Below are 15,973 nucleotides of genomic sequence, written 5' to 3' on the forward strand. Positions count from 1 at the left end.
TACCTATCTAGTTTCTTTTGTTTTCCTTTTCTAGAACTATCTGAATCTTTTTAATGTATCTTTCTATTATTCATTTAATTTTTCTTTAATGCCCCTTGCATCATCGCATGGGCTTTCCTGCTAGTATATTACTATATATGGATAGATACTAATATTAGAAGGGTTTTGCTTGCTAACGAGTGCCCTTAGAGCACTTGTTTTGGATGCCAAAATTTTTTTGGTTCTTGGGACTTTTGTGGAACAAAAAACCTCCTGGGAGATTGGTGGGAAAAAAAACTCCCTGGAAGTATCCGGTAAAATAAAAATCCCATGTTTGACTTTGTTTGGTTGCTTGAACTGTTGGGAAGAAAAAAGTTCTTCTTTTGGTTATTTGGTTCCTCGGATTTTGTGTGGGATTATTTTGGTTCCTCGGATTTCGTGCGGGATTATTTTGGTTCCTTGGATTTTTTTTCCAGCTTTAGGTTTTGTGCGGGATTATTTTAGTTCGTGGGATTTTTTTGGGCTCACTATTTAACCAGCAACCAAACATGGGTTTTCTGCAGAAATTCCACAAAAGTCCCAAGAACCAAAAAAATTCTGGCATCCAAACGGAGTCCACGATTTAGACTTTTACACATGTTTTGAGATTTTATCCTCAAAGTATGTGTAAATTCAAGATCCCAAGGACAATTAAATGATTTTATCCTCAAAGTATGTGTAAATTCAAGATCCCAAGGACAATTAAATGGGCACTCGTTTGAGTTTCCTAAAAAAAAAACTTGCTACAAGGTAACTCTTATTGGACCACTCGCCATATTGCATTTATTATTCCTTTAATTATATATTTTTTTGCCATATCATCATAAATGCACTTCGGTAAGATGGTCCAATAGGGGGGCTCTTGTAGCTAGTTTTTGCAAGGGTGCCCACCAGTTTAGCATTCCTCTTAAAATTATGGTAGCTTTTCAATCAGTATAATCATTTAATGGGAAGTAAATGTTTTAATGGGAAACAATTACAGGCCCAATAAAATTGAGCTTTACATGGAAGACCAGGAATAAATTTTATTTTGGAAAAACATTTCCATAGAAAATTAGCTAGCCAAAAGTTGGAAAACACATTTTCCAGGGAATTTATTTCCAAGATTTTTTTGCACAAGAACAAGACATAACTACCATAAGTATACTTTTCTAGTTACGGAAAAGAAATGCATTTTTTCTAGGCATTTGGTATGGAAGGACATGCACTGTACAATAAGCTTGTCGTAGGCCTGTTCTATACTGCCAACATGATCCTAATCATATATCCAAAGGCCATACTTGACATAAGGGGTCTATAAGAGAATGAAATCAAATCATCTTAGAATAAGATCAAATCTTTTGATTTGATTTGATTGGGTTACATTAGGTGGCTGAGTTTGGTTAGGTAAGTGAATTAGATTAGCATAATCTCCTTGTATTGTCATCTTTTTCTTTCTTTGTTTATCCCTTAAGTGCTCTATATAATCACTGTTAGGGTCCATTGTAATCATCCAAGTTTAGTGAAAATCCCGATTTTATCATATCAATGTCTTTTAATCATTGTCTCAGAGAACTTGAATATGTGTACCATTGTTCATTTTTGTTTGATTGTCCATTTGAGACAGGTTGATTGGACAGTGATAATTTAAAGGGTTTTGCTAAGGGCACTCGTTAAGGAGCATTTAAAGCACCTATTTTCATGCACCCCCACGCATATATCCTCAAACACATTTATTACTGGAGCAACGATTGTAGTCGAGATTTTATTTCCATAATTACAATTTCAACAAAAGAGGCTTGGGTTTGGTTTTTACAAAAATACCCCCACCATGACAAAATAACAAGAATACCCTTATCTCATAAAAGATAACGAAAATATCCCTACTTAAATCTCATGAAAAATGACAAAAATACTTATATCTCATAGAAAGTGTTAAATACACCTATCTCTTCGGGAAAAAAAAAAACTCATATATCATGGAAAATAAAAAGGCCCTATCTCATAGAAAATGATCAAAGTACCACTCACTCATAAAAAATGACCAATACACTTATATCTCATAGAAAATTAAAAAAAAAGACCTATCTAATGCAAGACAATTTACATGGTGGACGGCTCTGCACTTACGTGCAATCCGAAAAAAATATTGGTGGTCGCATTTTTTTGGTGATCCAACCATTCATTTTGTTGGACCCTGATTTTATTCTCTAATTCAGATCTAATTTTATTCTCTAATAAAATCTTCTCCATAGAATGATCTTAACCCTTTGATTTGAGAAGGTTTAAAATGGACACCGCAATATAAAAAAACTACATAGATCGGGTTAGGAATGAAAAATATTTTCTGGGCACACCCCCAACAAATGAAAAAAATATGTGTGCCGACATTGTTTGGGTGGGTGATCCAACCATTCATTTGTTGGGCCCTAATGTAGATAGTGTGGGCCCGTAAAATCTTCTCCATAGAATGATCTTAACCCTTTGATTTGAGGAAGTTTAAAATGGACACCACAATAAAAAAAAATGCATAGATTGGAAGGTTAGGATCATCGATCCTATGAACAAACTACACTATCTCATAAAAATGACAAAATACACTATCTCATGAAAATGACAAAAATAAACTTATCTCATATAAAATAATAAAATATTTCAATCTCATGGAAAATGGGTTAAGGTACTTTGGCTATTATCTTTTATGACATAGGGGTATTCTTGTTATTTTCTCGTAATAGAAATAAAATTGTGGGAAACGGTTCTCTAATAATAAATGTGTTTTGAGGATAAAAGTGTGGGTACATGAAAATAGGTGCTTTAAATGCTCCTTAACGAATACCCTAAGGGCACTCATTAGTAAAACCCTAATTTAAAATCATTAAGTGAAACTTCTTAGTCATTAGTCATTTCAGTGGAAAATAATCCTGGGACGGCTAATGTCTTGTGGCAACTTGTCTTCGTTCCTTGTATCAAACACTTGGCACACTACCAACCCTTCATCTCCTCCAACTGTTTCTGCCCTACCAACCTTCCTAACTCTTGCCATTAATACAAAACATCACACAGCCCAACTTTTATACACTGATAAGAAAGTTAAGATAGGGATGGAAACTCCTCTCCTCCAAGAACACATAGAACCCAATCTCTTCAAGAGATCTCTCTTAGAATCTAAGAAGCTTTGGCAAATTGCTGGGCCTGCAATTTTCACTTCAATATGCCAATACTCTCTTGGCGCAATCACACAAACCTTTGTAGGTCATGTGGGCACACTCGAACTCGCCGCGGTTTCGATCGAAAACTCCGTAGTTGCCGGGCTTGCCTTTGGTGTAATGGTAAGATTCTCTCTTTACAGTAATAATTTAGTGTTAGCTTAAAGTTTTGATTACTCTTTATTGTGTTGAAGTAGTTTAGTGGGTGCCATTTTTTTTTCCTGATACAGAAGATAAGATTAAAGGAGAGTCTTGAGGTGAGAATCTAATGTTGACTTTTGGGATTTTGTATGTGGGTTTTTGTAGTTGGGAATGGGAAGTGCTTTGGAGACACTTTGTGGGCAAGCTTTTGGAGCAGGACAGATTAGGATGTTGGGTGTGTACATGCAGAGATCTTGGATTATTTTGCTTTGTTCGGCTCTTGTTTTGCTTCCCATTTATGTCTTCTCTCCTCCCATTCTCATCCTGTTTGGGCAGACTAGTGATATTGCTGATTTATCAGGTATGTCTCTCCCCTCTCTCTCAACCAGGAGGATAAGGCAATATAATATAACACCAAAAAATAGGTGGGTGGAATATTAACACCCTTGGGCCCTCTTTGTTTTTGAGAACCGATTTGTGTGTCCCAAAACTGATCATAGACATAAATTTGAGTCCTATAATCAGTTTTGGACACACACCAGTTCTCAAAATTGAAGGGCATTTTTTTTTTTTTTTTTTGGATTATTGGATTAAAAATTAAACCTAAATTTGTGTCTAACAAGTTTGGGGACTCCCAATAATCAGTTTTGGGTTCACAATTGATTCTCATAATCCAAAACAAACAAACAAACAGGGCCTTAAAAATCATTTTTGAGATTTGATTGGGCCGGGGAATAGTTATAAATGGTAGAGACACCGAGACTAAGACAGAGCAGGGGGGACGAATAGGTCCTCGCCATAACGTCACTAGTGATGTAAGATCGATAGCACTTAGGTTTAGAAAAATCAACAAAGGAAAACACTTTCAGAACGGATTCCCGTATGGTAAAAATAGACGAGGGTGGAAATGACTCTTGATTTTGTCATTTTCACAATTGTTTTTGGGAAATGATATATGCGCCGAGTATTTCAATAAACATGGGCTCCACTTGTTTGTCGTGTAGTATTTAAAGGGCTTAAAGAGCTTTTTGAGAGCCATAATATCCTTTGAAATCTCTTTAAATACTACACGACAAACAAGTGGAGCGCTTGTTTATCGAAACACCTCGGCGGCGCAGATAACATTTCCCTTGTTTTTTTGTGTTTAATGGGGATTCGAGTTCTCTTTCTTGTCTTTTTGTGGATGTGTACCAATGGTCAATGGTGTATCCCCTCCTTTATTTTATTGTCATTTTCACGACTTTTCTGTGTTTGAAGGAGATTGGAGCTCTCTTTCTTGTCTTTTTATGGACGTGTAACAATGGTGTATCCCCTTCTTTTCTTTACAAAAGAGAATCCGTATAGCTAGGGGTGCAACTTGGGTGGGGCTCAACCTGAGCTAGACAGGTTCAACCCCATTTTGGCTTGGGTTGGGTTGGGAAAAGCCAACCTGATTTAATTTTGGATTCGGTTAGGGTTATGGCCTTGGCAACCCGATCCGAACCCGACCTTTGTCCTCTAATTTTATCTTGATTTCTTTGGGTCATTGTATTTTTTTTTGTTTGGCCTAAGGTGATCCCGAACCTACCCGAGCCAATTTTGGGTTACATGGGTTAGGTTAAGGTTGAGAAATTTAGAGGCACGTTAGGTTAGGGTTGACCATCCTCAACCCGAGCCTCAGGTTGGGTTGGGTTAGGGTTGAGGGCTGAGTGAATGCTATCTCGGGTTGGATTAGGGCTAGCCTCAACCTGATCCAACCCAACCTGAGTTGCAGCTCTACGTATAGTGAGATTTAATATGGTGTAAGCCTTAGGGGCCGTTTGGATACGCGGATTTTAGAATCTATTTTTTAAGTTTGAAAACAGTATAAAAGAGGGTTAGAGACTTGACTCATTTTTTACTCCTCTCCCTTCTTTCCATCAGCAAGAGAGTAGTAGATCCTAGTAATCAAAAGGGGCGGATATATCACTTCCCTTTTTGGAATTCTACAAGTAGGGCTCACTTGTTTAATGATCCAAACCATTTATCTGTTAGGCCTTTTCTTTGGATGGACCATGCATGATGCATCAAAATTTACTCATATTGGATGATTCTAAACGTCCAACTTTTGGCAGTTAAATGGATGATGAGAATAAAAACCAAGTGTTATTGGACACAAATTAATAGGTTAGAACGGTCCAATGACAAATAAATGTTTGAACCATCGAATAAGTGGGCCCACTGGTCCTAGTCAATGGAACCTACCTATTCACTTTTTGGTGGCCACCGTTTACCCACGTCTCCAGTTAGTCTCAGATTTTGTCTCAATCCATTTAATTCTTTTGAGGTGGCTGGTCGCTCATGAAACAGCAGTCCGTGAAATGCTTTCAGCGATGGTTCCAGCAACTCCCTTAAAAACATTATCTTAAGGGTGTTTTATAGTTTAAAGTCTAATTTGGGATTTACTAGGGACCACCGCAGAAGGCATTTTGTGGACGGGCTGTTGCATGAGAGAGCAGCCACCTCAAATGAGTTAAATGAAAAAGACAAAACCTGAGCCTAGGTGGCTGCCCCTCATGACCAGCCCGTCTGTGAAAAGCCTCAAAAGGATTAAATGAATAGGACAAAATCTGTTGAAAAGTGAGCCTACGTTGCTGCTGTCCAATTTTGATGGTCCTTAGCAAATCCCTAAGTTTTACTCTTGGAACTTAATAGAAATACTAGTAAAAATGCACGTGCGATGCACTGCTATCCATTTAAATTATCCATTTAAAATTGTACAGACCACATCATAGGTTGATCTAAACCGTCCATGTGATGGAACACAACATCAATAGGTTGTGTCCTTAAAATCATTTCCATAGGCTGATCCTAGCCCTCCAATCTATAGAGGTTTCCATGATTGTTGTTCCTCTTAAGGTGCCCAGAATTCGTCAATATTTTTACAGGTGTCATGCATTCGTAATATTAACATTTCTGTAATTTGACCCGCACGTAGTGAATAAGGAAAAACAGTTTTTTCGTCATCGTTAGGGGTGCAACTTGGGTGTCAATCCGACCCAATTCGGGTTGGGTTGGGTTGGGTCGGGCTGACCCGATTTGATATGGTACCAATTGTTGACCACCTCAACTCAAGCCGGGTGGTTTTGGATTTTGAGAACCAATAGTGAGTCACCAATAATCCATTTTTAACTCACAATCGGTTCTCAAAATCCAAACGAAACAGGGACTAATAATTAACAAAGGGAAATATTATTCGCACTACCATATTTTGATGATCACACTCCTCACTTTATTCAAGTACGTTATGGCCCGCACCATAGGATTATCCAAACCGTCCATTGTGGACTGTGGAGACTATTTCAGTGTTGAAAAAGAAAAACACAAATATACATAACTTCTTCAGATGGAACCCAAATTCGGATATCGGGTCAGGTCGGGTTGCCCGACAGCCCAACCAGACCCAACCCGATTTTCAATTGGGGTTGATTTTTCGCAACTCAACCCAACCTGATTTGCGAAAAAGCTTAACCCAACCCAACCCAAATTTGTGTTGAACCCGACCTGCGTGGGAACATCCAAGTAACAACGACGGTTTGAAATTATATATACTGCAATGTCCTCACTACCATATTTTATAATGGCACTACTCACCGTATTTTGATGATCGCACTCCTCACTCTAATAAAATGTACGGTATGGCCCGTACCCTGTGTCCGTACTTTTCGTATGTAGATTACGATTTTACCCTGAAATAATTTCTCATAGTGATAGATGTTAGATATCAGCAAAGGGGTTAATGGTAAAAGAGTAATGCTGATGTGTAAATCCCAGATAGAAAGACAATAAATTTCTTTTGAATGGGCTACTTCCTACATAGGTTGTGCCCCAAAAATAATTTTCATAGGTTGATCCGAACCCTCCGATCTATAGAGGGTTATAGGTTGATCTAAACCGTCCATCTGATGGAACACAACATCAATTTGTTGTGCCCGTAAAACCATTTCCATAGGTTGATCCTAGCCCTCCAATCGATATAGGCTTATCGTAGCCCTCCAATCGATAGGGGTTTCCATAATTGTTGTTCCTCTTCAGGTGCCGGAATCCATCAATATTTTGCAAGTGTCCTTCATGAGTAATATAAATTAGTTCTTTCGTCATTGTCATATGTCTTTGCCTATTCTTGGTAGTTTTTTGCCGAAATTGTCATAGACAGGTACCCTGTGTCGGTACTTTTCGTATGTAGATTACAATTTTACCCTCAAATAATTTCTCATAGAGACAAGCAGAAATAAAGGCAAATGACACAAATGCCCTTACATGTGTGATACAATTGGAATTATGGCAGTGGGACAGAAGCGGAAATAACAGCAAAGGGTGGAACACATTAACCCATCATTTCGCCCTTATATATAGTAGTTAGATTAGATTTTGAAAAAGGGTTAAACCTTTGGGCTAAAAATATGATTGCAGCTTGGCTGGGCAACCCAAACCCGACAGGTTCAACCTGATTTTATCTTGCATTTACTTAGGTCGTATTTCGGTTAGGGCTAGAACAAAGCCAAGTTGATTTAATTTTGCGTAGGGTAGGGTTTATGCCTTTGCCAACCCGACCCAACCAGAACTTTAACCCATGCCTCTAATTTTAGGCTACATATGTGCATGATTATGCTTTGATGGCGGAGCGAACTTACCTTGTTTTACATTGTTTAACCATCAGTCAAAGGTTGTTACGGTTTCAAAATGCGTTCAACAGCCAATCCAGAGCAAAGTGAGTCACCCCATTCAAACATGGTCATGCAGAAATTAGTAGCCTAATTTTATCATAATTTTAAAGTGATTTTGAAAATCTTATTGGGTTAGGTTTTTTTATTGTTTTTTCTGTTTTGCCTTGGGCCAACCCGATTCCGAACCACCACAATTTGGAATATGGGTTTAGATGGGTTGGGCTAGACTCGAGAGATTTCGAGGTGGATTGGTTAGGGTCCACCTCCTTCAGGCTTGGGTTGGGGCGGGTTAGGTCAGGTTTGAGACGTTTATGAGTTTCATCCCTACTTAAGAGGTGCATCATAAGCTTTATTTTAAAAGTTTTTAAGAGATCCAACCAATTCTAAAAGGTTTCATTAAGTCTAGTAAAACAAGCATGATTAGTCAACGAATCCACAGAACACTTACCTTTGGGACATGTGGTATGGAACATTTTTAAAGGGCCTTGCTAACGCGTTCCATCAGCTCTGGAGCTTTCGATGTAATGGTAAGGTACCAAATAATTGGTATCAGAGCGGCACGATCCGACATCATGTCAAAGCAAATCGAAGGAGCAATGCATCGGTGGGATGAGAATATAAGAGCGATCCTAAGGCATCTAGCTTCTATGAAGGCCAAGCTCAACAAGATAGCATTATCATTTGGCGTGAAGCCAGAAGGACCTCCATGTCTGATGGAAGAGTTGAGCGAGAGCACCATGGAGATGGCTTGCACAAGGAAAAGGAAACATGAAACAAAAAAAGGGGAGAAAAGAAGAAGAGTGAATGAAAGAAGATAGAAGAAAAAGGAAAGAAACCAAAAAATAATGGTCGCCGTCGAAGAGTCTACCATTCCTCTCAACCTTTCCAACTCCATCGAAAAGACTCTCGCTTACAACCATCCATGTATCAACATCTCAATCATTACAAAAAGACACATCAAAAGTGCCTTGATGAAAGGTACAATGAAATCAATTTGAAGATGGAGAAGCTTCAACCCTTGATGAGGACATACATGATGGTGACTAATTACAGGACAAAGAAAGGACCAAAAGGAGGGAGAGAGAATAAAGAAAAAGAGAAGAGAGAAGAAATTTGAAAAGTTATGAGTAAGATCATCTCCTCAAACAATCATCGCCTAATCTCCAACCTTGAGGACAAAGATGATTTCAAGGCGGGCGGAATGTTATGTGCCTAGATGGGTGCCGCTTTAGTAGAATAAATTAGTTTGGATTTAGGATATGTCAGATCCTAGAATATCTGTTTATCAGATTGCTTGTACAGTAGATTAGGCGTATAGGGTAGATTGAGTAACTGGGATTGATTTGGCCAAAATTAGGTTAGTCTTTATTTAGTTATTGCCATTCTTATAATAAGATCTTTCTAGATCTTTATATGTTTATCTCTTACGTATTTATATATACACTCATCAGTTTTGTAATGGAACGAAGAAGAATTATATCCCATAAATTGTGTTTTTGCACGAGGAACGACCCTTCCCTCGAAGTGGATCAAGAGGCTGATCTTCCCTCTAATAAGATCGATCCTGTTGCGAACTGAATCAGGTTCATAACAAGGGTCCAAAATTAGAGGAATCTAATGAATCATGGCAAGAAGTTCCAAAGAAAACTTGGCCAAAGCGCTCCCAAAGACCCCAATATACTCCCGTCAAGTTAGTTGATTATGTAACTCATAGGTATTGAGCAGTTCGATTCCCTAGGTTTAGAGTTCCTCTATTCCGAGTTATGGATCTCCCTCCCTCATGTATTTCGAGTTAGGGATGGCATAGTGTGGTCATGATTGTATTATTTTCCTCTTTATCAAATAAACTGGTAGGGGTACCCACCAAACCCAAGCTTGCCTATCAAGAAATAAAAAAAAATCTTGCTTAGATAATCTCTAACAATGCCTTCTCCCCCAGCCTAACCCGGGTTTTCTTTAAACACTTTATCAACATTTACTTTATACTAATCACTAGGCAGCTTGCACCATACCACCTTCATGAATTTTTTATTAGGGATGATGCATTCCTTTATCCGAGTTGTGTCAGTCATTTGTGAAATCCCTGATAACATTTTCTGAAACAAGAATGTTCTTTTATACAGGGAAGTTTGCCTTGTGGATGATTCCTCAGTTGTTTGCCTACGCGTTGAATTTCCCAATACAAAAATTCTTGCAAGCTCAAAGAAAGGTCATGGTCATGGCTATAGTGTCGGCCGTGGTCTTGGTGATACACGTGGTGCTCAGCTGGTTGCTTATATTTAAGCTTGGGTGCGGCCTTGTTGGTGCAGCCATTTCCCTCAACTTGTCGTGGTGGCTCATTGTCATTGGCCAATTGGGATACATCTTTGCAACCACATCTGATGGTGCTTGGACTGGGTTTTCGTGGCTTGCCTTCAAAGACGTTTTTGATTTTGTCAAACTTTCTTTAGCTTCAGCTGTAATGTTATGGTAAGCCCCTTCCAAATTACACAATCTTATTTGAATCTTTTTTAACACTTTCTAATCTTGACTCGATGACAATCTCTCTCTCTCTCTCTCTCTCTCTCTCTCTCATGAGAAATAGATATGTCTTGTTTGCTGAAATTGCAGTTTAGAGTTTTGGTACTTGATGGTATTGATAGTCATAACAGGCCACCTTACAAACCCTTTGATAGCAGTTGATGCCATCTCCATCTGGTAAAAGAACTTCAATATACTCAATTTCACCATTTTCCAATATCTAATGGCTATTGATATCTGCGCTACCATGTTTTGATAATGAGACAAACTCACCTTGTCTTTTCCTTTTTAATTGGCTGTTAAAAGCTTTATGGGAATTGTAATATAGCTTTTGACAGTTGGTTAAATATTAATAGACAAGGTGAGTTTGTCTCATTATCAGTAGCCTATGTAAATTGTAACATGGTAGTGGGAATATCAGTAGCCTATGTAAATTGATGAAAATGTAATATGTTTTCTTTCTAGAATGATTAAGAACATAAAATGAAAAATATTTCTTTGTAATCATACAGCTTACCTATCTTTGCAGCATGAACTTAAATGGATGGGAGGTTATGATTGCAATTGGATTCAATGCTGCCATAAGGTTTGTCACTCTCTTACTTTGTTCCTTCTTTACGCTCCATTTCTTTTCAACGTAAAATGGGCGTAAAACAAATTTTGAGAAAAAAATGGGTGTAAAATTTGTTTTATGCATATTTTGTGTCAAAAGAAACAAAGCCTTTTGTGAATACTTTCTAAAGCATAGTCCAAAATCTCGAAAAGTGAACTAGACTCGAAAGTGGGTCGAGTCAACTCGAAAAAGTAAGCTGACTCAATAAAAACTTGAGGACATTCGATTAATTTATAGAGACTTTATACCTATGTTTCGTACATTTTATTCTACCCCAACTAGTTTGGGAAACCGGATAGATTCTTTCACCTTCTTCATGAAAATTTTCTAAAGGATTGATTAGCTAACCCCAACTAGTTTGGGACAAAGGCTTGGTTGAGTTGAGTATATGTGGGGTGCTTTTGAGTCTACATCCAAATTATAGTTTGGCTGCAATTTGGGTATTTTCAGTTTTATTTTTCACATAAACTGCAATTTGGGTATTACATACTGTTGTATAGATGTCTTGTTTTCTGCCAGTGATTTATCGTCCGTGTGTACTTGTACGTCTGAGGTGGCTGCTCTCTCTCTCTCTCTCTCTCTCTCTCTCTCTCTCTCTCTCTCTCAGGTGTCCCCTCTCCCGACCTCCCTCACATCGGATGAGCTAATATTCTAAGGTATACTAATTCTAGATTACCAAACACAGCCTAGAAATTTTAGTGTTTTTTGTTGGAAAAGAAAAAAGGTTGATAAGAGAGTTTGTGTTGGAAAATTTTTAGGTTTAACTGAAATGTAATATGGCTAATTAGATTTTGGGACTGTGGGATATGTAAAAACAGAATATTTATTCAAATGAGAGGCAAATTGTAATTATCAATTTTGAAGATAGAACCCCTTTTGAAAATCCGATTGCTGAAGGAAGAAGGCTGAGTCACGCCACTTGGTTACTGTCCCTATAGTGCAACGGGGAACTGCGAATAGACGCTCCAAGATAAAACAACCTACTGTAGCCGTGCACTTAGTTATTGGTCCTCTTCAAATCACTTTGGAACTGTGGTCAAACACAGAACGGATATGGAAGAACAGAGAGAGCAAAAATCTAAAGTAGACAAATCATTTTTCTGTAAACAATGTATTTCGGTATGTTTTCCACATTCTTCTCTATGTCTTTGAACGGTTGAACTCTTCTCTTTTTATAGAGACATAGACGCCCTTTAGAGAAGAGGAAACACCTCTCTCCAACGGTCAAATCTCGTGGCTGTTTGGAGAAGATGAACATAAACATTAAAAATGGTCACAAAATGGTAAAAAATAAAATAAAATTAGAAAGCACTTATGTGGTGTCCGTTCGGAAATAAAAAAAGTAACCGTTTTTGTTACAAACGTAATTGTATTTTGGTTAAAAACTTAATTACGGATTTGAATAAAAAGATAAGTTTTATTTAACCGAAAGCCATACCCGAACCTTGGACCACAGCGGCACGCGTGTGTATTTTATGTATTTTGGTTCTTGTTAAAACAAGCTCACCCAAACAAATTACAATGGCCCTTGAAATGCACAAGCCTTTGTCTCCACACCACCTCTTATTGGAGGCAAAAGTTCCTTTAACTTTCTAGTGTGGGACTAAATAATTTGCATTGGATCCCACTAACAAAACACACTTGGTCTTGGTTTCAAGTTTCAAGACACCACAAAAGACAGAGTTTAAAAAGCAAGAGGGAGATTCTTTATTTGAAATCTTCCCTCCAAATTTTTGAGTTCAAAAATTACAACAGTTTGTAACCCTAATCATCAATAAAGTGAAACTCTCATCTAAGCATGCTCCAAACCACGCAAAGCCTTTTTTATTTTTTTTGCTGTGTTTGTGTTTCTCACATCTCATCTTATTGTTAGTTGCACATCAAATTTGATCCGGTTTTTGGATACATTTGAGATCCAAATGTTCATTTAATTTGTCTATTTTTATTTGCAAGAGATATGAAGTTCTTTGATCAACCTTCTGCTGTAAATAAGAAGTTCCCTTTGATCTTTTTGCATGAAAATCTATTATGGTTGTTGCAACAGTGTGAGAGTATCAAATGAACTTGGAGCTGGTAACCCTCAAACAGCAAAATTTGCTGTAATGGTGGTTTCAATCACATCCATTGCTCTCGGCGTGGTTTGCATGGCTATCATTTTGATAACTAGAAACGACTTCCCTCTTCTTTTCACCAGTAGTAGTGCCGTCGCAAAGGAAGTTACCAAGCTTTCAGGCTTACTAGCGTTCACCATGGTTCTAAATGGCCTCCAACCAGTTCTATCTGGTTAGTTTGATCAACTTGAATTTCTTTCTCTTTAATTTCTTCTTTATTTATGTTGCTTTCGACATAAAATGTGCATAAAACAAGCATAAAATTTTGTGCTATGCCATTTTAAGTGGAGAGCAAAAGAACAAAAATGGGCGTGCAATTTGTTTAACGCCCATTTTATGTCTAAAGAAAAAGAGCCTAAAATGGCAGAAGGTGGTGGGCAGCACAAGCAAATATTCACCATTTTACAAAGGAAAATGGTAATGCAATCCACTTTTTTGGTAAAGACCAAAACAAGTGGCCACAGTAAGAGCTCTCTTACCCAAATAGATACGAAGATTAATTCATTTTCACTTTAAGCTCTGTTTCTTTCGAAGTAAAATGGATGTAAATTGTTTTACGCCCATTTTATGTTGAAAGAAACGTAGTCAAATAATGCTCGTAAAACAAATTTTAAGGCAATTTTTTCTCTCAAAAAATGAGAGTAAAATTTATTTTATGCCTATTTTACGTCGACAAAAACTTAGCCGAAAAAATGGGTGCAAATATATTTTACACCCATTTTACATCCTAATGTAAAATCAAGTTCGCCACATTGAGTTTAGATGTTTGTTTGTAAGTTTAGGTGGTGTTTGGCAACCATTCTTTGAAGGGTTCTCTTTGCCTTGCCGAGAATGAGTACAGATAAAAAAACATTCGGCAAGCAGACCCAATTCTGCATGTGTCTTCACATCCCTACAAAAAATGGTGCAGGAGAATGAGTTTTCGCCTGATTAGTTTTAGTTGTCAAACAACTAATTTGTCAAAAAGCTTAAGCTGTTAGAGTTAGTGTTAATCAATTTATACTTTCAACATTCCCCCTCAAGTGTGGCCCCACTTTTGGGTTGGCCTTACACGTGGATTTTTAATATCAAGGAGTTGTTGGAGTTCTTGGGTTTTGAATCTAGGACCTGCCGTGAGGCAGACGCTCTGATACCATATGAAACAACCAATTTGTCCAGAGGCTTAATATGTCAGAGTTAATCATTTTATACTTCAACAGAAGTCACACGGATTGGATTCGGGCAGTTCTCATTCTCCTATTTCCACCCTTTCGTCCGCTCTTTCAAGGGGTGAATGAGAAAGGTTTCCGAACACACCTTAATGTGGAATTACCAATTACTCCAAAAGCTTATGCCATTGGACATGGCGTTATTTAATATTTTATATACTTTAACACTCCCCCTCCTCATGTGTGGCCCCTTTTTAAGGGTTGGCCTACACGTGACACATGTCACATGTTGCCCCTCTTTTGGCTTAGCCATTACATTTGGATTTTTAATATCAAGGAGTTTTGAACCCAAGAGCTTTGCTCTTTGCTCTGATAGCATGTAAAACAGCCAATTACTCCAAAAGCTTAAGCCATTGGAGATGGCATTATTTAATCTTTTATATGCTAACACTTAATCATGTAAGCTTAATTCTTCTTCTTCTTTCAGGAGTGGCCATTGGAGCTGGATGGCAAGCTCTGGTTGCTTACATAAACGTTGGATGCTATTACGTTGTTGGATTACCTCTTGGCTTGCTTTTGGGGTTTACATTTGATTTTGGAGTTGAGGTGAAATACCAAAACATTCTTTAAAGAGAACCTTTTTTTTTGTTTTTAATTTCAATCTGATTTTGTTCAACGTTCTATCTTTTTATTTTCTTTTTGGGGGGTTGCAGGGTATTTGGTCAGGGATGATTGGTGGCATTGTTCTTCAGACAATAATCTTAGTGGTGGTAACCTCATGTACTAACTGGAACAAGGAGGTGAGTAAAAGTTCTCGGGACATTGATGGGTTCCATTTTAGTGAAATGTTAATGACTTTCACGTGCTTGATATTGCAGGCTGCACAAGCAGAAAGCCGTGTAAAGAAATGGGGAGGATCAACTGGAGAAGATTGAGTATTTATATTCATTGAGGAAAGAAGGAAACAGTTTGTGTCCTTTGAAGATTTTTCCCTCAAAGTAGATCATTATATAATTTTTTTGAAAGCATGTAATGGGCCTCACCTTGGATCTCAACTGGATCATATGATGGGCCCTGTCTAGTATTTCACATTTCGTGAGAGCATAATTGATAGCCATTGGAAACAGATCATCTAACGGGTCCAACATTGTCCAAGGGGCCCCAACTTGAATGTGGAATGTTGCTTAATTTTTCTTAATGGCTCATAGCAAAAGACAATGATTAAACAACTGAGATCGAATGAGTTATTTTCTATAATATTATCTTCTTGAGGCCTACAAAATTAAGAGTCAAGATCAAGCTAATGTCATGTGGGTGTGGGTGGACCCAGACCAGGCTTCTCATTTTAAGGTTTATGCAACCTCTCACGTCAAGATCAAGCTTTTGTCATGAGAGAGAGAGAGAGACCAACATTGCAAAAGGGACCTTGAGAGTGAGAGAGAGGGAAGAGAGAGAGAGAGAGAGAGTTCCATGAAATAAATACATTCATCTGGACGTGTTCATCGAGAGTCCAACCAGCAGCCAGAAATTAGAACCACTTCGAGATGAG

General features: G+C 37.9%; 1 protein-coding gene across 1 annotated transcript; it reads left to right on the top strand.

The window, feature by feature from the left end:
* The first annotated feature begins 2,961 nt into the window (after positions 1-2,961).
* Positions 2,962-15,657, top strand: LOC143849828 (protein DETOXIFICATION 33-like). The gene is made up of 9 exons (XM_077359038.1): positions 2,962-3,329; positions 3,513-3,708; positions 10,156-10,501; positions 10,643-10,729; positions 11,082-11,138; positions 13,210-13,448; positions 14,912-15,030; positions 15,138-15,224; positions 15,303-15,657. The coding sequence occupies exons 1-9, from the start codon at positions 3,102-3,104 to the stop codon at positions 15,357-15,359; spliced, it is 1,416 nt and encodes a 471-aa protein (XP_077215153.1). The 5' UTR covers positions 2,962-3,101; the 3' UTR covers positions 15,360-15,657.
* The last annotated feature ends 316 nt before the right edge of the window (positions 15,658-15,973 follow it).

The sequence above is a fragment of the Tasmannia lanceolata genome, unplaced genomic scaffold (assembly GCF_043159265.1).
Source record: "Tasmannia lanceolata isolate RefF3 unplaced genomic scaffold, GAP_Taslan_0.1 ptg000018l, whole genome shotgun sequence".
NCBI classification, from domain to species: Eukaryota; Viridiplantae; Streptophyta; class Magnoliopsida; order Canellales; family Winteraceae; genus Tasmannia; species Tasmannia lanceolata.

Bases quoted from the DNA above. Each gene is read 5' to 3' on its own strand.
- LOC143849828 (XM_077359038.1), top strand. From the start codon at position 3,102: ATGGAAACTCCTCTCCTCCAAGAACACATAGAACCCAATCTCTTCAAG. The intron at 3,709-10,155 runs GTATGTCTCTCC...TCTTTTATACAG, and splicing joins TGATATTGCTGATTTATCAG to GGAAGTTTGCCTTGTGGATG. The intron at 13,449-14,911 runs GTTAGTTTGATC...TTCTTCTTTCAG, and splicing joins CCTCCAACCAGTTCTATCTG to GAGTGGCCATTGGAGCTGGA.